The sequence below is a fragment of the Pelophylax lessonae genome (genome assembly GCF_965119305.1).
Source record: "Pelophylax lessonae genome assembly, chromosome: 4".
NCBI lineage: Eukaryota > Metazoa > Chordata > Amphibia > Anura > Ranidae > Pelophylax > Pelophylax lessonae.
Window position 1 is genome coordinate 643,357,785 of NC_138771.1, and position 25,842 is coordinate 643,383,626.

At 41.4% G+C, this 25,842-nt stretch overlaps 1 protein-coding gene across 1 annotated transcript; it reads left to right on the forward strand.

Moving 5' to 3' along the window:
• Positions 1-967: 967 nt before the first annotated feature.
• LOC309552946 (olfactory receptor 2A12-like) lies at positions 968-17,463 on the forward strand (the record flags this gene model as incomplete). Its single annotated transcript, XM_082253852.1, has 2 exons — positions 968-1,267; positions 16,801-17,463. The coding sequence occupies 2 exons, from the start codon at positions 968-970 to the stop codon at positions 17,461-17,463; spliced, it is 963 nt and encodes a 320-aa protein (XP_082109978.1).
• Positions 17,464-25,842: the final 8,379 nt, after the last annotated feature.

A 25,842-nucleotide genomic window follows, 5' to 3' on the forward strand; every position in this document is an offset into this window, starting at 1 on the left:
TATTTATAGGTCATCAAGGAATAATTTCCCTAGGTAGTAAAAATAATGAATCCCAAGAAAATGATAATAAGCTCTACAGACTCAGAGTGTTTCAATGAAATTAATAAATTAATTCTAGTTATTTATAAAAGCAGAGCTACTATTCATTGAAAGAAACAGGTAACGTTCAGTAGGCAAACATCTTTGGCTGTGCTAATTTCTTTCCTGAATATTACATGCTGTAAGTAAATATCATTACTTTCATCCCTTATAGGTATATTAAAAAAAAATCTTAAACAATTGTATATAATAAAAAAAAAAAAAATCACTAAAAAGAACATATAGGGGAGTTGAAATACAAGCAATTGGAGCACTGATTCTCCTTCATCAATCCCTTGTAAGTATTATGTTGCAGATATTTTGGGTGACTTTTGATATTATTGTAATTTACTACTAATAGGATTCAAAAAATTGGGTAATTGATCTTAACTGTCATGATGGAGTTGAATTTTTGCTTCTGAATACAGTAACTAATATCAACCATTCATAATGCAAGTTTTTTTTTTTTTTTTTTTATTAGTCTCTAGAAAACGTATTGGTCTATTGCACTTTCATTTAGTTTGCTAAAACCCACTGTACCATAAACAAAAAAAAAAATATTTGTTTTCACATTTTTTTTTATCTTTTTCTGTTGATATCCTGTAGCTATTTTTTAGTCACTTTCTGGCTACACGCACTCCAGTGATGGCTGCGTGTTATTTCTCAGGGTGGGTACGATTACTAGGTATTATTTGATTGAAAATTGAAGATTGACAAATATTTTAATTTTGAAATCACTGTCATATGTTAAGACTTTAAAGATTGAGATTAACTACCACTCTTTACTTCCTCTCTTCTTTTCAATTCAAACTGAATTCAAATAATCACCAGTAAATACATCAATTTGACAAAGCTGATTTGTATATTTGTTATCTTCTAACTTCAGTTTATGGATATGAGAAATGTGACCAGAATTACCACAATCCACCTCCTAGGATTTCAGGTTCCTCAAAGTATTATATTTTTTGTGTTTTTTCTTTTTCTTATGCTTTATTGTGTGACAATATGTGGAAACCTCCTGATCATCACACTTGTGTCCTACAGCAAAGCCCTCCATTCTCCCATGTATTTTTTCCTCTCCCATCTGTCTATATTAGATATCTTACTGGCAACTGATATTCTTCCCAACATGATGAGCACTGTCTTGGTAAAACAAACTACCATGTCATTTTCTGATTGCCTTGCTCAGTTTTTGTTCTGTGTTATTGTAGAATGTTCAGAGTGTCTTCTTCTGACAGTGATGAGTTGGGACAGATATTTGGCCATCTGTAAACCATTGCATTATACTTTGAAAATGAATTACCAGGTTTGCTGGATACTGGTCATCCTATGCTGGATTTTGGGCATTTTTTTAGTATTGAATTATGCTTTAACCATATCAAATTTAAAATTTTGTGGTCCCAATATCATTGATCACTTTTTCTGTGACTTTGATCCAATCATTCAACTCTCCTGCTCTGACACCACCACTGTTCGTTTGGAAGTTACAGTTTTGGGTTTTATTTTTGTTGTGTTCCCATTCTTCACCATATTTGTGTCATATTCCTATATTATTGTCACCATTTTTAAAATCCCATCTATTACTGGCAGACAGAAAGTTTTCTCAACATGCAGTTCCCACCTGACTGTCGTGTCCATCTATTATGGTACCCTAGTTTGTGTTTATTTGGCACCTAAGAGAGGACAGACGCAAACTCTAAATAAGCTCTTATCATTACTGTACACGGTTTTCACCCCAATGATGAATCCAATTATATACAGCCTGAGGAACAAAGAACTGAAAAAGGCTGTTAGAAAATATATCATTGATTTTTTTAACATAAATTTAAGTTCAAATAACAAAAATTACAAATAAAAAAGATTCAAATGTGTATAAATTACAAGAGTGTAAGATTTGGAGAAATATTTATCAGTAACGGAAAAACCTATCAAAAGATGAACTTGCTATCACCTGAGGAACCCAAGGCATCATCTCCGCATCCCAGCACTGGATCTCAGTCCTTGACTGATTGTCCAGGAACAAGAAAAAAAATATTCAAAACTATGGCAAAAAGCCAGCAAATGCTACAAAAAAGCCTCAACACATTTCACACGTTAGTACTTACTCTTAGGGACAAACCTATTTACACAATATGCCATTCTGTATAAACCTATCAACAAATGAACTTGCTACCACCTGAGGAACCCAAGGCATCATCTCCGCATCCCAGCACTGGATCTCAGTCCTTGACTGATTGTCCAAGAACAAGAAAAAAAATATTCAAAACTATGGCAAAAAGCCAGCAAATGCTACAAAAAAGCCTCAACACATTTCACACATTAGTGCTTACTCTTAGGGACAAACTTATTTACACAATATGTGATTCTGTATTTTAAATTTCAGTAATTATTCCAGTAAATGTTTCAGAGGAAAGTTCTTGGAAAACGTTAGTTAGACAAGATTAAATATGAAGTAATAAATACAAATAGCAGAATAATTTGCCAAGATATATTAGCAAGAAAAATTGTAGGGTTAGACTTTGACGGGAAGGCAGACTTGCAAATTTAACTTTAAAGCGGTAGTAAACCGCAGTTGAAGGAAAAAAATTCCCTTAAAAGGCCATGTCATAATGTAAAAGTATGCATCGCATACTAGCACATTATGAGAGATTTACCTCAAAATGGAGCCACCTCTGAGAGGGCTTCCATCTTTCCCTGGTTTTCCTTCCAGGATCGTGGCCTTTAGCTACATGAGTGGCCGGGGGCACAATGATGTCACTCCTGTACATGCTCGCGGACCCCATGTTTATGGCACGGGAGCTGAAGGTCCAGCACATGTGCTGGTAATGTCACTGGCTGCATGCACTCTGAATATCTTCTAAACAGTGCATTTATAGGAGATATTCACAATATTAACGGGTAAGCCTTATTATAGGCTTACCTGTAGGTATAGGTGGTATAACAGAGCTTGCTATCACTTTAAGACTTGCAATTTGATCCCTTGAGGACACTGGACATGATACACACCCCAAAAAATATCCTTGTAAACAGGATGTATGTAGTATGTCCTCTTCATCTATACCTATGCTGCAATTCCTATTCCATTTTTTTAGCTCTGAAAATAAGCAGCTGCATCTTTCATAAAATAAACATATGACTCAGTGTTTAACAGTAGGAATGAGCCAAACCACCCTGGGTTCGGTTAAATCAGGACTTGGCAAACCTCACGGAAGTAAAGACGACAAACCTGAACCCCACTGAAATCAATGGGAGCTGTATTGACAAAATAAAATGCCTATTTTCTGGGCTAATAGGTAAGGGGATGTTAAAAAACATCACAGGGGTGGGCACTACCCTGCACTATTGCAAAAAAAAATGTAATAAAAATTAAATTTAGCCAGGAGCATAGAGTTATTTCTAAATCCTTAAAGTGAATCATTAAAAATGTATACATCCTCAATGCCCGCATCCTGAATCAAAAAAAAAAGTTTGTGATGTACAAAAGGTGCTGCAGCAACACTGGCAATTACAAAGAAAAAGTGTTTAGTAGTATCTCTTATCACTGGTCTCAGGGATACCCACCTGGATTTCCTTAAAATACGCTGTTTGTGTCTCCAAGAAGATCAGCATTCATGGAAAGATAAACACATACACGCTCCTCATAGTGAAAAAAATCCTGAGCATTCCTGACAGTGTCCATCCTCTCTTCTCCCTGAGGATAGATACTACTTGGAGGCTTTTGGGAGAGGACTGCAGGCTAGACTCCTGGCCACTGTCTGTGTGGAGCAATCCTTATTGGTAATCTCATCAACTCAAGCCACCTGTCTTTCACACATTATTAATTTACAAACTATTATCTACTGTGGGTGATGTGTTTACACTTATAATAACGTGTATTGTTCTTTAGGAGCTCAATGCCGGTGGGTCTAACTTGGAATGAGATCCCTGATTGTTCAGGTGGTTAATTATGTCATCTAATGTTTGCCTGATAGCATTCTGTGCATTCTGCCTAGGCTGATTTAAGTGCTCAGTTAATTAGCATGTTAATGATATCATGGTCAGCTAAAGTAAGTGCTAGAGGGGGATTAGCCATGAGTCAGCCCTACCTCGTTATCTAACCATTGTGTGATGCTTTGGGTAAATATTTGACTGGTCACTAATATACTTCTCAAGTGTATAAAAGTCTGTAAGTTGGTTCAATAAACAGTTCATTCTGGTTTCCTCCAAAACTGGTACTGTCTAGTTCTTGGGGTAACTATAGCCAGATTCACAGATCTGGTGTTCCAGAGCTTAGGAAGCAGCTTCTTGGCGGAGATACCCAGTCAGGGTGTCCGGTTCCGTCACACTACTAATGATTGGTATATCCTGATTGAGCGTAAATTGTTCACTCTGGATAAGGGGGTCATATGTATCTGGTAAGCCCTGCATCTTACTAGCACTTTTGGGAGACCGTGGAAGCTACTTACACTTGGAATAGTTTATATGAAGAAGGAAGAAGTTCCTCTGTCTTTGGCACATTTAAAGAGGATGTACTTACATTTATTTACCAAATCATCGTTTTTGGTTTTAAAATATCATTTTCATGGACATTATTTGTTTTTTACTGATTTTGTTTTGATCCAGAGGTATTTTAAACTTGAAGTGTAACTCCACTTTTGTGGGGAAAAAAAAGAAAGAAAAAACAATATAGTGTATACAATTGTGACACAAATCATATTATAATTGAATGTTATTTTCAATCTGCAGCTCTGTAATTTTCTGAAATTGCAATACAATATGGCTACCTGGAGGTGTTCTGTACACAGAATATATACTGAGCACACCGCAGAAACAAAATTTCCTGCTTGTGTGATTGGCTCACCAATTTTCCCAGAAGTCTGCCTAGGATACAAGTCAGATTTCTGGCATGCCCTGCAACAAAAATGTCATATTTGGTTAAATAATCCCAATAGGAACACCACTAAAGGGATGCAGGCCCAGCAGCTTTCCTCATTAGAGCCCTGCAGCTGTCACAGCTGATAGATAATTATGAAACCATTCCCAGTTGACACACTCAACACAGAGGCACAGAGGAACAAACAATGATTTCTTCAGAATAGCAAAAGGTAGGAATCTGCAACAAAGTTTGTTAAAATCCTTCTAATGTACAGAGATCACCCAGAGGGGAATGTTTTTGTCTCAACAAAAGGTGGATTATGCGTAAACTGAATATATTTGTTTTGAATATAATCACTGACTAATTATGTTTTAGTGTAACATGTAACATGTTACAGGAGATTAACATATCCTTAAGGCTCCATTCAGACCCGAGCGTAGTGCAGCAACAGCATCTGCACTTTTTCTTTTTTTTTTTCTTTTTTGTTTAGCGTTTTTCATTCAAATGAGTCTCTCTCCACTCCAAAAACACTCCAAAGAAGTTCATTTACCAAATCTTGGTACAGAGCCAGGAGTGTTTGGCATTGCGATTTTAGCAATGATTTTGGCGTGTTTTTTCACTCGACAATCGTGGCAAAATTGCACCGTTAAGAAATAATGGCAACGCAAATGCATCCTGCGTTTTGCAACGATTCTGGAATTGCAGGCAGAATCGCAGCAATTTCACCTGCTATTCAAATTGCCTAGGTGTGAACGGAGACCTAAAGCAACCTGACAAATAAAAAAAAAGTAAACATTTGTCCATTTAACCCCATAATAACCTTTAGTTTACCCTAATCAGCCCTGATTAACTCATTCTTCCCTTTCTTCCTTCAACTATTATGTCACATTTAAAAAAGTGCATAACTGAGAAACAAAAAGAGATCATACGTTTAGTGTCATTTTAAACAGTGCACGTTTTGAAATGAAATGTAAACTTTAATTTTACAGTCACTTTAAAAAAAAAAAAACGTTGGTCAAAAAAGAAAAAAAAGGCTTTTTTTTTAGCCTTGCTACTTTTTTTAAATAGAAACATAGAAAAGTGCAGAAAAAGACAGAGTGGTCCATCGAATCTGCCCATTTTTTTTTTTTTTTTTATTTGTTGACTTTGTTGTCTGATTATAGATCTATGTTTATTCCAAGCATGCTTGAAGCCATTTGCTGCTAACTGTCTAAGGAGTGCATAAAATATTTCAAGGTTTGCATAAAAAACAGTATCATAAAAAGAACGCCTTGTCCATCCTTAAAAAAAATATATAATTTACTTTGGTATCTTAAGCCACGGCACTGATTTATTTGGAAATTTTCTTTGCATATGTTGCATTGTATATTTTTTTTCCTTCCCATTGCTTTACTTACTAGAAATGCAGCATACCGAAATGCATAGAAAAGATAACTTTGGCTAATGTAGCATAGAGATTGATGCTGGCCATGCATCCATAGATTTCTTCCGTTCAGGCTGTTTTTAAATGCACAGTTATTTGTGGATACTTTTCACATGGTTGGATGAGTGAATTATTTTTTTTAACTCTTTTTATTGAAGGAGATAAAGCTTATGGTACAAACAGGACACTCAACAGGAGCACCAAACAAAGAAAATAAAAAACAGAATTAATCGGTACATCATATTACAGTGAAAAATCAAGCAGTATGCAGCATTACAGCAAAACATAGGGTCAAAGAGCCTTTCGAGTTACAAAAGACCATATGGGGAGAGAGACATGCAGATAATCAATACCCATACAGAAGGCCCTAGGCAGAGGAAATGGTAAGGTCAGAGGAAACCCCAGCCCCCCCCATCCCCCCCCCCCCCCCCCCACACACACATTATCAAATTTAGCTGGGCAACCTCTATGTTCAAATACAAGTTTTTCATATGTTAACACCTGATTAACGAACTGCAACCACATACGTATCGAAGAAGGAGTGGATTGAATCCACTTAAGGGCAATGACCTTGTGGACCATAAACAATGACTCCAGTAGCATAGTTCTCGTGTGCCTCGGCCACCTTTCCTCGTCCAACACTCCCAGTAAATACACCAGGGGGATGCACGGCACTCTATTGAACAGAACTGCAGATAAGATTTTGGTCACCATATTCCAGTAACGAGCTATAACCGGACACTGCCACATGATGTGTGCAAAGTCCGCTCGCGGGCAGGTAAATTTAGTGCATGTAGGGGCCGGCAGTCGGTGCATGGCACACAACCGAACTGGGGTCAGATAGGATTGATGTAACATGTAGAACACGCCTCCTCCCAGTTCTCGTCCGACAAACCAGGGATAAGTTGTTGCCACCTGGTGCGTACTGTCAGTGGGTTTTTATCAATTGTGGCCGATATCAAGTGTAGATGGATTGTGGAGATAAGCCCCCTGGGTCTCTGGGATCGCAAGATTCCAATCAGCGGGTAATCAGAGAGGACAACCTCATTAGATCCAAACTGGGAGTGGAGTGCGTGGCGGAGCTGGAGATATCTATAAAAGGCATTATGGGGGAGATCACACCTATCTCAAAGTGACTGAAAAGGGACTATAGCATTCCTTTCATATACATCCCCTAGGGCAGTGTTTCTCAACTCCGGTCCTCAGGGCACACTAACAGGCCACGTTTGCAAGAAAACTGAAATACATCACATGTGATATAATTTTCTGTTCAGTGATTGCAGTATTCTAGTCTGTATCTCCCCAAGGTAATACTTAAAATCTGGCCTGTTAGTGTGCCCTGAGGACCGGAGTTGAGAAACACTGCCCTAGGGTAGCTATTCCCCTACACTCCCAAAACCGAAAGTGTAGAAATGATTGGAGACTGGGGAACATTGGGTTATGCCAGAGAGGAAAAGCAGCATCAATGTCACCAAAGTCTGCAATCTTCTTAGCCTCACGCCACACCGCTCTAGCCATTGAAAACATTGGGACGAGGCGCCCCCCCAGAGTCCTGGCCGGTGCCTCCAAAGCCACCAGCAAGTTCTCCAGCCCGGGCACCCGTGTAAGATAAGATTCTACCACAGCTGGAGTAATCAGGGCCAACCAGTCCGACAAATGGCGTAACTGCCCTGCTAAACAATAGAAAAGCAAGGGCAGTGCCATACCAGCCTCTGTTTTAGGGCGCTGCAGAGTAGAGAGCTTAAGCTTAAGTCTAGTGTTGACCCATATAAAAGACACAACGAGCAAGTCCAGGGATTTAAAAAAATGAATTAGGGACCGACACAGGAACATGTGAAGTCACATATAGACATTTAGGTAGTAAGATCATCTTAATAAGATTAATCCTGCCCGCCACCGACAGAGGGAGCCTAGTCCACACTCCAAGCTTATGTTTGACCATCTGTAACAACGGGTCTAAATTAGCCTTTAAGCATCCGATGGGGACAATGTAATGATGATTCCCAGGTATTTAAATGAGGACACTACTACCTGGAGTGGGTTAAGACCAGGAATCAAAAGGCATCAGCACTGACTTCTGCCAATTGATTTTCAGTCCAGAATAGGTGCCAAAACGGTCAATTATTTGCATTGCTGCCGGTAGTGAAGTGGAGGTGTCACGCAAATACAGAATAAGGTCATCTGCGTATAGACCAATTACATCAGTTCTATCACCCATGGTAATGCCATTTAAGAGAGGAGACTGCCGAAATCTCAGTGCCAGGGTCTCAATAGCCACCGCAAATAATCATGGGGATAAAGGACACCCCTGTCTAGTACCTTGATAGAGTTGTATAGATGGGGATAGTAAACGATTGACCAGGATATGGGAGCTGGGTCCTTAAAAAGAATAGAGACCCATGTTTGGAATTTAATCCCGAAACCAAAGGAGCGCAATGCTGCCATAAGAAACTGCCATTCTATCGAATCAAAGGCCTTAGCAGTATCCAAGGAAGCCATAGCGGAGGTCTCCGGGAAAAATTCTTTAAGTTGTAAAATCATCTGTGTTCTCCTAATATTAATAGAAGTGGACTTGCCAGGCATAAAGCCGGTCTGGTCTGGATGAATAATAGCGAGAATCACATGATTGAGGTGTTTGGCCAACATTTTTGCAAGAATTTTATAGTCAATTTTCAATAGGGAAATTGGGCGGTACGAGGCACAATCAGTCAAGTCTTTATCGGGTTTAGGCACGAGAACCACTGTGGTAGAGTACATCGACGAGAGCAGTCTACCCTCCCCAAAAGTTGTGGAGTAAGCCTGTGCTAGTAAAGGGGCGAGGATGTCTAAATATCTACAATAAATCTCCAGGGGCAAACCATCGGGACCAGGAGCCTTACCCTTGCCCAGAGATGCTATCGCCTCCCTGACCTCCTCCTCCGTGATATCCGCCTCCAACCCCTCCCACTGCTCCTGGGTCAGAGTGGGAAACAGCAGGTCCGACAGGTAATTGTCTATGTCTTGACTAGTGTAGGTCAGAGTGGAGGTAATGGCCTAGGGGCAGCACCAGGTATAGGAGGTTTAGCAGGGACCCTGTGTGCTCTTTCAACCGCAAAAGCAGAGGAAAACTGTGCATCAGGAAAGGTAGACTTAATCCAGGTTTCAATAAAGTCTCCAGGGTTCTGACCCTCTGCTTTCTAAGGAAGCCCCACTATTACATACTGTCATCATTGTGCCAAAGGCGATTTTCAAGGTCATCTGCTTTCTGGAACCAAAAGGAGATTTGTTTTTTTTTTGTGGCAGACACCCAGGCAGGGATGGGGGAAAAGTCATCCAAAATGGAGGATATCTTCCGCTCAGTCTCTGTCACCCTTTTCCTTTAATACAGTACACTAGTAGGACCTTTGTTGATACTGTAATTTCTCTGCACCACACCCAAATCTCAAGAAATTTTACATCCCTGGCCATGTCTCTCCTGCTAGACTCTCCCCCTCTCCTATCTACACAACATGGTGTGTGTGTGTGTGTGGGGGGGGGGGGGGGAGGGTTGTATTCTCCAGAGCAACACTGGCCTGAAAAATTGATGGAAATGTACATATATTGCAGTGATGTACTGCTTATGTATTATTTACTCTTTTTTGCACAAACATACACTTCAAGGGAGGTAAGAAAGATCTGCTGCTCCAGGTGAGGTGAGTGAGTCTGATGGAGCCTCCACATAAGTGCTAGCTTCGACTTGCCTCCGTGAACAATATCAAGATAAGAAGAAACGGCCGCACATCACTGGAGTTCCAAATGTCTTTATTGTGATTTCCAAAGTAGCACAACAAAACACCAACTAGTCCAGGTAGACGCATTTCACACAGAACATCTGTGCTTAATCATTGCCACTTTGGAAATTACAGTAAAGGCATTTGGAACACCAGTGATATGAGGCCGTTTCTTCTTATCTTAATACACTTCAATAGCATTGGACATGCATTTGAAGCACACTTTATTGTGGCAAAAATTAGTAACCCACTATAATAACTTTGTAGTTGCTAAAACGCTTCACTTATTACAATCAATGTGATTAAACAGAACGTGCTAACTGTGCTTCTACATGTGCTCATTTATAATACAATGCAATTATATCACTCTACTTACTCTAGTTTACATCCAACAGTTCCAATGCCGGGCCTTCAACCAGTCCAGCGCTATCACACAAACACAGCATCACTTTACCAGATGGACCTTATACTGTATACACATAAGTGTGTCTGTAGCACTTTTTCCCCTCAGGGTTAATAATGTAGAGAAATGTCTCCTAATGTCTCCTGTTTAGGCATCCACAAAATGTAATAAAATAAATTAAATAAAATTTAAAATATATATAGGTGTTCCCTGGGTTACAAACATCCAACTTACAAATGACTCCTACTTACAAATGGAGGGAGACAACAGGAAGTAAGTGGAAGTCTACCCCTAGGAAGGGAAATTCACTCCTGTATGAGTTCTCATGGGAAAAAAAGGTGTCTTCACTGACGCTTTATCAACAAGCCGTGTTTCCACAACAAACCAAAATTTTCAAAAATTCAGTTGTCATAGGGACAGAAAGTGAGGTGAAATCTTCTAAACAGGGGTACAGACAACAAATAAACTGGTACAGGGGTGTTACCCCTTCCCTATGCTATCCAAAAAACGTAAAAATGATTCTTTTTGCTCGAGCTACACTCAAAAAATGTACCTGTTCCGACTTACAAACAAATTCGACTTAAGAACAAACCTACAGACCCAATCTTGTTTGTAACCCGGGGGCCACCTGAAAAAAAAAAAAATATATATATATATATATATATATATAATTTTTTCCAGAAGTGGTTAATAAACGTTATGCTATTGTAAAAAAATATTTTTTTCCAATAATATGCTATTGTAAAATGAATATATATATATATATATATATATATATATATATATACATACACATATATATATATATATATATATATATATATATATATATATATATATATATATATATATATATATATATATATATACGGTGTGTATCTCACAAAAGTGAATATGAATACACCCCTCACATTAAATCTTTTATTATATCTTTTCTGGTTACAGATACAACCATAATGCTGATGCGGCCTGCGATGAAATTGAGTTTGACACCCCTGACCTAGGCATTTGTATTATTATTATTATTTACTTATTTTTTTTATTATTAACCACTTCCGGACTGCCCGCCACCTTTTTACAGTGGCAGTGCGGCCCTCCTGTGCAAACTGACGCAGACCTACGTTGGTCATGTGCAGGCAGCTAGTGGGCGAGCGCCCCCACTCGGCAGCAGAGTAGCTGATGCAGTGGGCAGGCGGCTCTGATTACCGCCTGACACCTGGGATTGTTCCCCGCTGAGAAAGAAGAACGGTCAGCTGTAAACACAGCTGACCATTCTTCTCCCTGGAATGATCACAGAGCCCCTGTGATTCTTCTATATAGGTCTCTATGATCATTTCCCAAGCCACACCCCCGCCCCACAGTTAGAATCACTCCCCTAGGCTCACATTTAACCCCTTGATTACTCCCAGTGTTAACCCCTTCCCTGCCAGTGTCATTATTACAGTAACAGTGCATCTTTTTAGCATTGATTACTGTAGTAATGTCACTGGTCCCCCCAAAAGTGTCAAAAATGTCAGTTAGGGGTCCGATCTGTACGCTGCAATGTCGCAGTCTGGCTAAAAATCGCAGATTGCCGCCATTAGTAGTAAAACAAAAAAAAACAAAAAACAATAAAAATTACATAAATCTTTCCCATAGTTAGTAGACGCGATAACTTTTGCACAAACCAATCAAAATACGCTATTGCAATTTTTTTTTTACCAAAAATGTGTAGCAGAAAACAAATTGGCCACAAATGGTAAAAAAAATGTATTTTTATTTTTTATTTTTTGAGAATGTTATATAGCAGAAAGTGAAAAATATAGTTTTTTTCCAGAATTGTTGCTCTTTTTTTGTTTATAGCGCAAAAAAAAAAAAAATCGCACAGGTGATCAAGTACCACCAAAAGCGAATCGCTCCTTCAGTATCCAGAGGTGCGGGCGGAGATCGACGCGGCCCTGTCAGCGTATTTTGCGGATAATGCGGACCCCTCCCTGTCACCCTCTGTCATCTGGGAGGCCCACAAGTGTGTCATCCGGGGGGGTCCTCATTCGTGTGGGCTCGCGTCGAAAACGTGAGCGGGAGAGCGCAGTGACACGCTGAGCTCGTCCCATAAACGTTCCTTGGCGGCGGAACACTTGGTGCCCCTCACTCGAGCTAGGGAGGAACTGAATACCCTGTTATTCCACAAAGCAGTGCGGAGCCTGGCCTGGACCAGGCGTCACTTTTATGAGTATTCAAACAAGCCTGGGACGATGTTGGCACAGGCCCTGCCTGGCCCCAGGTGGCGCACCGTCATCGCCCAGGTGCAGTCGACCTTGGGGCGGAAGGTCCATACATCGGAGGCGATTGTGGACGAGTTTTGCAGTTACTACCGCTCTTTGTACAACCTTCGCTCCTCTGGTCCTCCTTCACCGGGATCGCCTGGTCTGGTTGAGGCCGCGGCCTACGTCCAGGGATCTGGCATGCCCTCCCTGTCAGAGGAACAAGCGGCCGACCTGGAGGGGGAGATTACAGAGGACGAACTAACCCTGGCTCTCTCCACCTCCAAGCCGCACAAGGCGCCGGGCCCCGACGGTTTTACTCTGCCCTATTATCAGCAGTTTGCAGCAAGTCTCAACGCTCCCCTTCTGGCTCATTTCAACGCTGTCAGGGAGGGCGGCTCTTTGCCCGCAGACTCCCTCCAGGCATATATTACCCTTATACACAAGGATGGTAAGGATTCCACCTCCTGCGGTAGCTACCGCCCCATCTCCCTTCTCAATGCGGATCTTAAGCTATTCGCTAAGATTCTCGCCAACAGACTTCTGCCCCACATACCGCACCTGATCCATTATGACCAGGTGGGTTTTGTACCGCTCCGGGAGGCCAGGGACAATACGACCCGGGTGATTGACCTTATCCATTTCGCTCACTCCTCTCGTCGCCCGATGGTACTCCTCTCCACCGATGCCGAAAAGGCGTTTGACAGGGTGGCCTGGGATTTTATCAGGGCCACCCTGTCTCACGTTGGCCTGGGCCCCAAGCTGCTGCAGTGCATCCTGGCCCTCTACTCCTCGCCCTCAGCGGCGGTACGGGTCAATGAATGGCGGTCTGATTTTTTCCCGATAACAAACGGTACTCACCAGGGCTGCCCATTGTCCCCCCTGATCTTTGTTCTGGCCCTTGAACCGTTCCTCTGCACGCTCGGGGGGAATTCAGATATCACAGGCCTACAATTAGCAGGCGGCCACCATAAAGTGGCTGCTTACGCGGACAATTTGATTTTCTTTGTCACAAACCCCGTCACGTCACTTCCAAACATTCTCAATGTTTATGGTAAACTTTCGAATTATAAGATCAATCTCACTAAATCTGCGGCACTTAATATCTCTTCCCCTGCGGCGGCCAAGCGCGTCCTCCAGTCCTCCTTCCCATTTCACTGGGCCGACAAGTCTCTGGTGTACCTGGGGATTCGCATTACGGCGGATCCACTCGACCTCTTTCAGGCAAATTTTCCTCCTCTCCTGGGAACCCTCAAGGCGGATATTCGAACATGGCAGTTGCTAACGCTAACCTGGTTCGGGCGTTGCAGCGCCCTTAAAATGAACGTACTCCCCAGACTCCTCTATATCCTCCAGGCTTTGCCGATTGCGGTCCCTATCACTTTTTTTACCCAGGTGCGGGCGCTGTTTCGATCCTTCGTCTGGGCCTCTAGATCAGACCTCCTCCGCTATTACAGAGCTTCCCACCTTGTGCGCGTTCTTGACTGGCATGGTAATGCGGCAGCTAAGCAGTGGGTGGGACTGGAGAATGGTGTGGCGGGCCTACCCTTGCCCCTGGCCCCTTGGTCGCCCATAACACCTGCTGACCCTCTTCTCTCTCACCCGATGATCGGGGCCACACTCCGAGAGACCCGACGAATACAACAGCACCCGTCGGTCACCCCCTCGCCCTTCCCACTAATGCCCGTCCTGGGCAACCCTGACCTTTTCTGGGATGCACGAGTGCCAGAGTGCGGGCATTGGCCCAGACTGGGAGGACCCGCCTCATGGATGTGTGGCCGCGGAGCGGCGTTCCCTCTCATGCGGAGATCGTGGCCTGGCCGGGGACTTCCTTAGACCCCTTCAGTGCTCTACAGATCCGACACTTCCTCCTCCATATGCAGAAAACAGGCTACACTCCTCGACCATTGACGCCGTTCGAGGCCCTGTGTCGAGATGGTGACCCCCCTAGACATGCTCTGTCCTTCCTTTACTCCCTCCTTCTGGATCTGGACAGGGGATCACAATTGCCCTTCTTGAAACAATGGGAGCGCGACCTTGACGTCTTTTTCATGCCCAAGCAGACAGAAACGATCCTGACCTTGGCCCACAAGGCCCCCCTGGCTTGCAAATCCCAAGAAATCAGTTACAAAATTCTCACCAGGTGGTACAGGGTCCCTGCGGTCCTCCACAGATTGCCCTGACAGGTGTTGGAGATGTGGCTCTGAGGGAGGGACGATGCTTCACATTTTTTGGGAATGCCCTTTACTGCAGGGATTCTGGAGCGAGGTAGCATCAGTCATCAAACAGCTTACTGCGGTCGAGGTGGGAGACGACCCTGCACTGTGCCTATTGCACCTTACAGGGAGGCCAATTCGGAAATACCTGAAGTCTTTGACAATCCATCTCCTCAATGCCGCGAAGGCCTGCATCCCAGCCTTGTGGAGACAGACTCAACCCCCCACTCGGAAATTATGGTTCTCTAAGATAGTGGAAACCCACCATATGGAGGACCTGACTGCAACATTGGAAAACACCGAAGAACTCACAAGGGACCGCTGGCGGCCTTGGGTGCATTTCACATGTATGGACGCGTACTTACAGGCCATTGGTTAGGCTGTGGTGGACTGTTGGGCCTTCGCCGGGTAAGTGCCTTGGTGTCCACGTCCCGGCCCTCTTCTTCTTTTTTTTTTTTTCCCCCTTCTCCTTCATCTTGTAACTTCCGTTCTTTCCTCCATTCTTCCCCCTTTTTCCCCTCCCGTGTCTGCCCACCTCCCCCTTTGTTCTCACGTGGCTGTTTATTCGTTGCCAGTTATGTTACCTGTCATTCATTGCTGTATCTGGACCCGCCTCTCCTAGGCGATATGTAAGGTGCCCTCGGTTAGGGGCTGGCGGCACGTCTTTGCGCCTCCCCTGGCATGCAAATGCACCGTGTGCACCTTCCTTTGCTATATTTCTGCAGATTGTTCTCATACGGCACCTGCATAGATCTGTACACGGTCACTGCATGCTTGTCATCACCATGTTCACTTTCGTGCCTGACTGCTGCTGTATTTCACTGTTGACTTTTTCTGTTGACTGGAGTGACTTTGTTATCGTCCTCCTACTGCCTTTTTGTACGGTGCTTTGTTCTCAATAAAGAAATTTTTAAAAAGTACCACCAAAAGAAAGCTCTATTTGTGGGGAAAAAAAGGATTTTATTTGTGTATAGTGTTGCACGACTGCACAATTGTCTGTTAAAGTAACGCAGCGCCGAATCACAAAATATGGCCTGGCCATTAAGGGGGAAAATCTTCCAGTCCAGAAGTGGTTAATAAACATTATGCTATTGTAAAAAAATTATTTTTTCCAATAATATGCTATTGTAAAATGAACAAGTAATTGTACATAAACAGAAGAGGCCAAGGTAATTGAAGAACAAACCTTTTGTTTTTATTATTAATCTGTATATTTTTCTGAAAACTCTTTCTAAATTGCTAATTTCTAATCTCAAATCTCTAACCTCATAAATGTTTTCTCTAAATATAAATGTTAATAAATCCCACAACAATATCACTGAGCATATATCCCCAGCTGCTCCATGGAACTCATTCTGTTTCTTTATAAAAGCCGCAGTACCCAGCAAAAATAGAAAATAATTTAAAGGACCGGCATTTACAGCTTTCTAGGTTTTTAACCATCCTTTCTCACTTCACCTCAAGCAGTCTACATTGTTTTTTAAGCTGCTATACAAATGTTACAATTTCATTTTGATACTCTGTCTTCAGGTTATGGAGGAGAAAAATATGACCAGAATTTCCACAATCCATCTCCTAGGATTTCAGACCCCACACAGTGTTAAATTGTTGGTGTTTTTTATTCTGCTTATGCTTTATTGTGTTACACTAAGCGGAAACTTCCTGATCATCACATTGGTGTCCTTCAGTAAAACCCTCCAATCTCCCATGTACATCTTCCTCGCCCAGCTTGCTATGTCGGATATCATACAGTCAACTGATATTCTTCCTAACATGCTCCGTACAGTTTTGACGAATGATGCTATAATGTCGTTCTCTGATTGCCTCTGCCAGTTTTATTTCTGTTGTGCTACATTAATATTGTCCTGTCTTCTTCTAACTGATATGTCTTATGACAGATATTTGGCCATCTGTAAACCATTGCATTATAGTTTGATAATGAGCCCCCGTTGTTGCTGTATTTTGATTATTACCTGTTGGACTTTAAGTTTTTTAATTGTGGTGATGCATACTTTCAATATATCTCAATTACAGTTTTGTGGTCCCAACATTGTTAACCACTATTTCTGTGATCTTGTTCCAATCCTTAAACTTTCCTGCTCCGATACAGCAATTATTGAACTAGAAGCAACTTTGCTGACTTTTTTCTTTGGTGTCATTCCATTTATCATTATCATTGTATCTTATATTATTATCATTGTCACCATTCTTAAAATCCCATCTATTACAGGAAGGAAGCAGGTTTTCTCAACATGTAGTTCCCACCTGACCGTTGTCTGCATCTATTATGGCAACCTAGCTTGTGCTTATTTGGTACCCAGTGGAGGACAGTCAGGGAATATTACTAAATTTTTATCACTATCCTATACTGTAATCACCCCACTACTAAATCCAGTTATTTACACTTTAAGGAACAAAGACCTTAAAAATGTCTTAAAAAGTTCCTTTTACAAACTTTGGTTTGTGAATTTCATTAGAAATAAAAATTGCTCTTAACTGACTTAAAATATGATGACATAAAAATTGATCCCTTTTAAATTACCAAAGGAATTTTTTAAATTTTACAAACTCTTTAAAATAGAATTTTGGGCACCAACATTTTTGTAGAACTTGCTGCTAGTGTTTCTTTTCCATTGCCTTTACTTGTTGTAAAAAAAAGTCATACATACCTTTACAGTATATTAATACAGCCTGCTCTGTACATATGGTGCCACCAATACCAGTTCCAATATTTGTGTGTGTTGTCTGTTTGCAGATAATTGAGAGCCACAAATGTTAAGTATTATTACATATTTATATTGCCTAACTCTGCATAATTAAGCTTTTGCTAAATCTATATTTGCTTATGGAAATTAGCTTAGCATGAAACGAATGGCCCCTTTAACCGTTTGCTGACCAGGCTGTAGCAGAATGACGGCAAAAGCGGTGTTGGCTTATTTAGGGAGGGCATACAGGGACGTCCTCCCAGAATCACCCTTCCCGTGTGCCCCCTGGGGTGCACACACAGAAGTGTCCATGATCGTTGAGTTCTCTGGACCTGGCACATCACGGATCAGGGTAAAGCGCCAATGACAACGGCCCTTTACCACATGATTGCTGTGTCCAATGATGGAGCGATCATTTGTCAACAAACTGGCGCATGACCGGTTTAGCTCTCTCCTCGTACGTTGCACACACCGATTGGTACAGCATATGAGGAGGAGAGGAGGGAGACCACAGCAGTACTCACCCATGCCTCATTTATGCCCATATGTGCCTCATCCGTACCTAATTCATGCCCATCTGTGCCTCATTCATGCCCATCTGTGCCTCATTTGTGCCTCATTCATGCCCATCTGTGCCTCATCCCTACCCACCCATACCTCATCCCTGCCCACCCATGCCTCATCCATGCCCACCCATGCCTCATCCATGCCCATCCATACCACATCACATCAGTGATCATCCATGCCTCATCACATTAGTGCGTATTCATACCACAGAATAAAAGGGGGATGTTAGTGCACTTCCGTGTATCTTAGCAGGCTATTTCTGAGTCAATGCACCTCGACAGCACTTGAGAGGAGAAGCTGCTCTGGAAATGACAAAAGACAAGAAGGCAAGGCACCTCTAAGTGCAGTAGGCTCAGGGTGTTTATTGAATTAAAGGATTAAAAGCACTAACATTAGTAATAAAACAAGAGCATGGTATAAGGTCCATCCCGAGTCTTCCAAGCCACTATGCTGAATGCTGTGATGCTGTGCTGTGGATGTTCGGAGCACCGCTTCCGGTGTGTGTGTGTGTGTGTGTCCTCTCAGCTGTGTCTTAGCTGTCAGCGTGAGCCTCCTGAGAGCAAGGCGGGGACACAAGTGGCCGGCATCCAATGGAGCGGGTGGTGGGCGGTTACATGTTTCGGAGCTCAGCTCCTTTGTCAGACCTCCACCCGCCGGAGGTAAGAGAACCCTTATGTAGGCAGCTACGATCATTACAACAATACAAGGGACAGGTGGTGCAAGCATACTCTAACTGTAAACAATGTAAATATAAGTATACCCTAACTAATGTGCATCCTCAGAAGGCTAGTGAATGATATATATATATATATATATACAGTGGGGATCAAAAGTTTGGGCACCCCAGGTAAAAATTTGTATTAATGTGCATAAAGAAGCCAAGGAAAGATGTAAAGATCTCCAAAGGGCATCACATTACAGATTAGACATTCTTATAATATGTCAACAAAAGTTAGATTTTATTTCCATCATTGACACTTTCAAAATTACAGAAAACAAAAAAATGGCATCTGCAAAAGTTTGGGCACCCTGCAGAATTAATAGCTTGAACTGCCCCCTTTGCAAGGCTGAAACCTGCCAGTGTCATGGATTGTTCTCAATCATCGTCTGGGAAGACCAGGTGATGTCATTCTCAAAGGTTTTAAATGCCCAGACTCATCTGACCTTGCCCCAACAATCAGCACCATGGGATCTTGTAATTAAGAAATGGCAGTCATCAGGAACAGTGGAAGTTAAAGCAAGATCTGGAAGACCAAGAAAAATATCAGACAGAACAGCTCGCAGGATTGTAAGAAAAAGAATTCAAAACCCACGTTTGACTGCACAATCCCTCCAGAAAGATCTAGCAGACAATGGAGTTGTGGTACACTATTCCACTATAAAGAGATACTTGTACAAATATGGTCTTCATGGAAGAGTCATCAGAAGAAAACCTCTTCTACATCCTCACCACAAAAATCAGCGTTTGAACTTTGCAAATGAACATATAGACAAGCCTGATGCATTTTGGAAATAAGTTCTGTGGACCGATGAGGTTAAAATTGAACTTTTTGGCCGGAATGAGCAAAGGTACGTTTGGAGAAGAAGGTAAAAAGAGGAAAGTTGGGACTTTGAGTGAGAGACGTGACAAGGTCGGCAGGAAACAAATGACATATTTATTGGTACATACAGTTCAATATGACATATAAAATATTACAGAAAAAAATCAAATCCACATGTTGAGAGAGCTGATAAGTGATCCCACAGTCCAATTGCATAGAAATCAACAGAGTGGAATTCCATATATGATAGAGTATTGGCGAGTATACACAGCATCACAGACACTTTCCCACTGCTCACATTGCTGCTACTGCAGCAATGTGGCTCGTTATCGTCCAGCGACGTAGACCTACGTCGCTGCACTCCTCCCCCTGTAGGCGGTGCTCGCGCGCCGCCGGAGGCGCGCTCCCGCTGTTTTCATTCACAGCGGGAGTCGGGCCAGGGGAGGAGAGGCGGTGATCGCCGCTGCTCTTCCCCGATCGTCGGGGAATCGAGTGAGGAGATCCGCCCGCTTGTGTAAACAGAGCGGGCGGATCTCCTAAGTGACAGGCAGGGACAGATTGCAGTGTTCAGCATAGCTGAACCTGCGATCTGTCCCTGACTCACTCAGTCACCTCCCCCCCACACGTTAGTAAGCACCAGGCATACATTAACCCCTCCATCTCCAATAAAATTAACCCCTTCCCTGCCAGTGTCATTTTTACAGTAACAGTGCATATATATAGCACTGATTACTGCAGTAATGTCACTGGTACCCCCAAAAGTGTCAAAAATGTCAGTCAAGGATCCGATCTGTCCGCCGCAATGTCGCAGTCCCGCAAAAAAAATCGCAGATCGCCGCCATTACTCGTTAAAATAAAAAAACACCAAAAATGACAGAAATCTTTCCCTTAGTTAGTAAACGCAATAACTTTTGCGCAAACCAATCAAAATACGCTTATCATTATTTTTTTTACCAAACATAGGTAGCAGAAAACAAATTGGCCAAAAATTTTAAATTTTTTTTAAAAAATTAGATTTTTACATTTTTTGGGGGGGAATTTCATATAAAAAAATGTTAAAAATATTGTTATTTTTTCAAAATAAATGCTTTTTTTTTGTTTATAGCGCAAAAAGTAAAAATTGCACTGGTGATCAAATACCACCAAAAGAAAGCTCTGTTTGTGGGAAAAAAAGGACGTAAATTTTGGGTACGGCGTCGCACGACCGCGCAATTGTCAGTTAAAGTCGCACAGCGCCGAATCGCAAAATGTGGCCTGGACGTAAGACAGCAAAATCCTCCGGTGGTAAAGTGGTTAAAAGAGCAGTGCGTGACAGACAGCCCAGAAATCTCAAAGAACTGGAAGACTTTTGTAAGGAAGAATGGGCAAAGATACCTCAAATAAGAATTGAAAGACTCTTGGCTGGCTACAAAAAGCGTTTACAAACTGTGATACTTGGCAAAGGGGGCAGTACAAGATATTAACTCTGCAGGGTGCCCAAACTTTTGCAGACACCATTTTTTTTGTTTTCTGTTATTTTGAAAGTGTCAGTGATGGAAATAAAATCTAACTTTTGTTGACATATTATAAGTATGTCTAATCTGTAATTTGATGCCTTTTGGAGATTTTTCCATCTTTCCTTGGCTATTTATGCACATTAATACACATTTTTACCTGGGGTGCCCAAACTTTCGATCCCCACTATATATATATATATATATATATATATATATATATATATATATATATATATATATATATACAGTACAGACCAACAGTTTGGACATTTGGACACACATGTATAAGTATATATATATAAATATATACAGTATATATATATATATATATATATATATATATATATATATATATATATATATATACATATATATATATATATACTGTATATAAAATATATATATATATATAAAAGACAAGGTAGAACATGGTGTTCAAAAAGACCCAAGGAGATAATCTATAACAGCGCATTAGTTGTATTAAAAACCTAAGGAGACGGTCTATAGAAGCGTGTTAATTTCTAATTCCTCATTTATGCCCCCCGGGTGACAAAACATAGAGGGCATGAATCCAATATGTTTCTCTGCGACATAAGCGCACAAACCTCTCTGCTTCAGAGAATGTGGGGGGAATGGACTCTATAACGCACACATTAAGACCAGTACTAGGTTTATTATGGTGTTTACTGAAATGTCTCGGAAAACACTATGATCATCTTTGCCGGCCTGAATTGCTCGGCGATGTTCTTCAAAGAGTTGTCTCAATGGCCGTATGGTGCGGCCTACGTAATGTAGGCCGCAGGGACAAGATAGGCAATATACCACATGTTCCGTAGAGCAAGTATACAATTATTTTATGGGGTAAGTAATACCCTTTACAGAAAATTATTTTTGTCCATGATGGACAAAACTACAGATGAGGCACAGAGGTTTTCTACACTGGTACATTCTGATAATGGAGAAGAATTTTAATGAAGGGGGTGTATGTTTTTTGGAGCGAAGCTTACTCGGGGCTATCTGACTCTTAATATTAGATGCTTTTCTATATGAAAATCTGGGTTGGTTTGATATGACATTTTCCAAGTAAGGATCCTGTTTTAATATTGACCAATGTTTACGCATAATATGTTCCATGTGTTTAAACTTACTATGGAACTGGGCGGTAAGGCGTATAAAATTCCTGTGATTATTAGTTTTTGTAAACTTCTTAGGATCAGAGGTATCGTACAAAGCACAGGCCTCTTCTATCAGAGAAGCCGGATAGCCTTTGTCTGAAAACTTCTGCTTTAGGGATAAACTTTGTTCCTGATAATCTGTTAGTTTGACACAATTGCGTTGTAGTCTGCAGAACTGGACCTTATACCATGCTCTTGTTTTATTACTCATGTGAGTGCTTTTAATCCTTTAATTCAATGAACACACTGAGCCTACTGCACTTAGAGGCGCCTTGCCTTCTGGTTTCTTATTCATACCACATCAGTGCTCATCCGTGCCACATCCATGCCACATCAGTGCTTATCTGTGCCACATTCATGCCGCATCAGTGCTTGTCCATGCCACATCAGTGCTTGCCCATGCCACATCTGTACCAGTCCATGCCACATCAGTGCTTGTCTGTACCACATCCATGTCACATCAATGCTCATCCATGCCACATCAGTGCTCATCTGTTCCACATCCATGCCACATCAGTGCTCATCTGTGCCTCATCCATGCCACATCAGTGCTCATCTTTGCCTCATCCATGCCACATCAGTGCTCATCTTTGCCTCATCCATGCCACATCAGTGCTCATCTGTGCCACATCAGTGCTCATCCATGCCACATCAGTGCCACTACAGTGCTTATCAGTGCCCTACAGTGCCTTACCAAAGTGTAATAGATAGTCAGAAAATTAGATTTGTAGTTTTATGTCCCTAGAGCACCTAACAATGCTCCCTGCATGTCGGGCCTCTGTATGTTGCAAGGCTCAGGGGTAGCAGAATGTATTTTGGGGTGGAATTTTTGCTATGTACATGCTATGTGTTAGAAATAACTTATAAATGGACAACTTTGTGTAAAAAAAAATGCTTTTTCATTTTCTTTCCACATTTTCCAAAAACTTGTGGGAAAAAAATGACATGTTCAAAAGACTCATAATGCCTCCTAGATTATGTGTTGGGGTGGGTTCTTTTCAAAATGGGGTAATTTTATGGGGGTTTCCATTGTCCTGGTGCTCCAGGGCCTGCAAAAGTGTGATATGTTGTCAGGAAATGATATGTGTAATTTAGGTTCCTAGAACGCCTGGATGTGCTACTTGGATGTTGTGCCTCTGTATGTGGTCAGGCTGTTTAACCACTTTACCACCGGAGGATTTTCCTGCTTTACGTCCAGGCCACTTTTTGCAACTTGGCACTGCGCGACTTTAACTGACAATTGCGCAGCCATGCAACACCGTACCCAAACGAAATATACGTCCTTTTTTTCCTCACAAACAGAGATTTCTTTTGGTGCTATTTGATCACCTCTGTGCTTTTCATTTTTAGTGATATTATTAAAAAAAGTGCGAAAATTTTGCAAAAAAATTGACATTTTCTACTTTGACAGTTAAAAAATATCCAATATATTACATTTTTGTCATATATTTAGGCCAAAATGTATTTAGCTACATGTCTTTGACAAAAAAATTCTCAATGAGCATATTTTTAACCACTTTAAGACCGGAAGATTTTACCCCATTCCTGACCAGGCTATATTTTGCGATTCGGCACTGCGTTACTTTAACGGACAATTGCGCGGGCATACGATGCTGTACCCAAATTAAATTTATGTCATTTTTTTCTCCACAAATAGAGCTTTCTTTTGGTGGAATTTGATCACCTGTGCGATTTTTAATTTTTGAAAAAAAGAGCGACAATTTAAAAAAAAACAATATTTTTTACTTTCTGATATATAACATATATAACCAAAAAAAATTAAAAAAATAAAAAAAATTTAACATTTTATGCCAATTTGTTTACTGCTACATATTTTTGGTAAAAAAAATCATAATAAGAGTATTTTAATTGGTTTACGCAAAAGTTATCGTGTTTACTAACTACAGGAAAGATTTATCATTTTTATTGTTTATTTTTTTTTACTAGTAATGGCGGCAATCTGCGATTTTTTTTGCGGGACTGTGACATTGCGGTGGACAGATCGGACCCCTAACTGACATTTTTGACACTTTTGGGGGGACCAGTGACATCACTACAGTAATCAGTGCTATAAATATGCACTGTTACTGTAATAATGACACTGGCAGGGAAGGGGTTACCTTTATTGGTGATCAAGGGGTTAAATGTATGCCTCATGCTTACTGACATGTGTGGGGGGAGGGGGTTGTGTGACACAGACACAGATCACAGGTTCAGCTACGCTGAATCCTGTAATCTGTCCCTGCCTGTCACATAGGAGATCCACCCGCTTTGTTTATACAAGCGGGCGGATTTCCTCACTCGATCCCCGACGATCCGGGAAGAGTGGCGATGATCCCAGCCTCTTCTCCCGTGGCCCGACTCCCGCTGTGTCTGAATACAGTGGGAGCGAGCCTCCAGCGGCTCATGCGCCAAGAAGGGGAGGAGTCCAGCGACGTAGGTCTATGTCGCTGGATGATAACGAGACACTTTGCCGCAGTACCAGCTCAGTGAGCGGTCGGCAAGTGGTTAAAAGTCTCACACATGTGGTAAGCTGTCAGTGCATCTTGTGTGATAAATTTTATAATATACATATAAAAACAAATAATATATACTTATTTTAACAATTATTTACCAGTTATTTTTACCAAAGATGTGTAGCAGTATACATTTTGGCCAAAATGTATGAAGAAAAATTACTAATTTGCAACATTTTCTAGCCGACATTTTTATTTTACAATTTTTTTTTTGCATATATAGAGCAAAAAAATAAAAAAACCCAGTGATGATTAACCACTTTACCACCGGAGGATTTTGCTGTCTTACGTCCAGGCCACTTTTTGCGATTCGGCGCTGTGCATTTTAACTGACAATTGCGCGGTCGTGCGACGCCATACCCAAACAAAATTTATGTCCTTTTTTTCCCACAAACAGAGCTTTCTTTTGGTGGTATTTGATTACCTGTGCGATTTTTACTTTTCGCGCTATAAACAAAAAAAGAGCGTAAATTTGAAATTCCCCCCCAAAAAAATGTAAAAATCAAAAATTTTTTACATTTTTGGCCAATTGTTTTTCTGCTACCTATGTTTGGTAAAAAATTCACAATAAGCGTATTTTGATTGGTTTGCGCAAAAGTTATTGCGTTTACTAACAAAGGGAAAGATTTTTGGTGGTTTTTTTAACGAGTAATGGCGGCGATCTGCGATTTTTTTTGCGGGACTGCGACATTGCGGCAGACAGATCGGACCCTTGACTGACATTTTTGACACTTTTGGGGGTACCAGTGACATTACTGCAGTAATCAGTGCTATATATATGCACTGTTACTGTAAAAATGACACTGGCAGGGAAGGGGTTAATTTTATTGGAGAGGGAGGGGTTAATGTATGCCTGGTGCTTACTGACGTGTGTG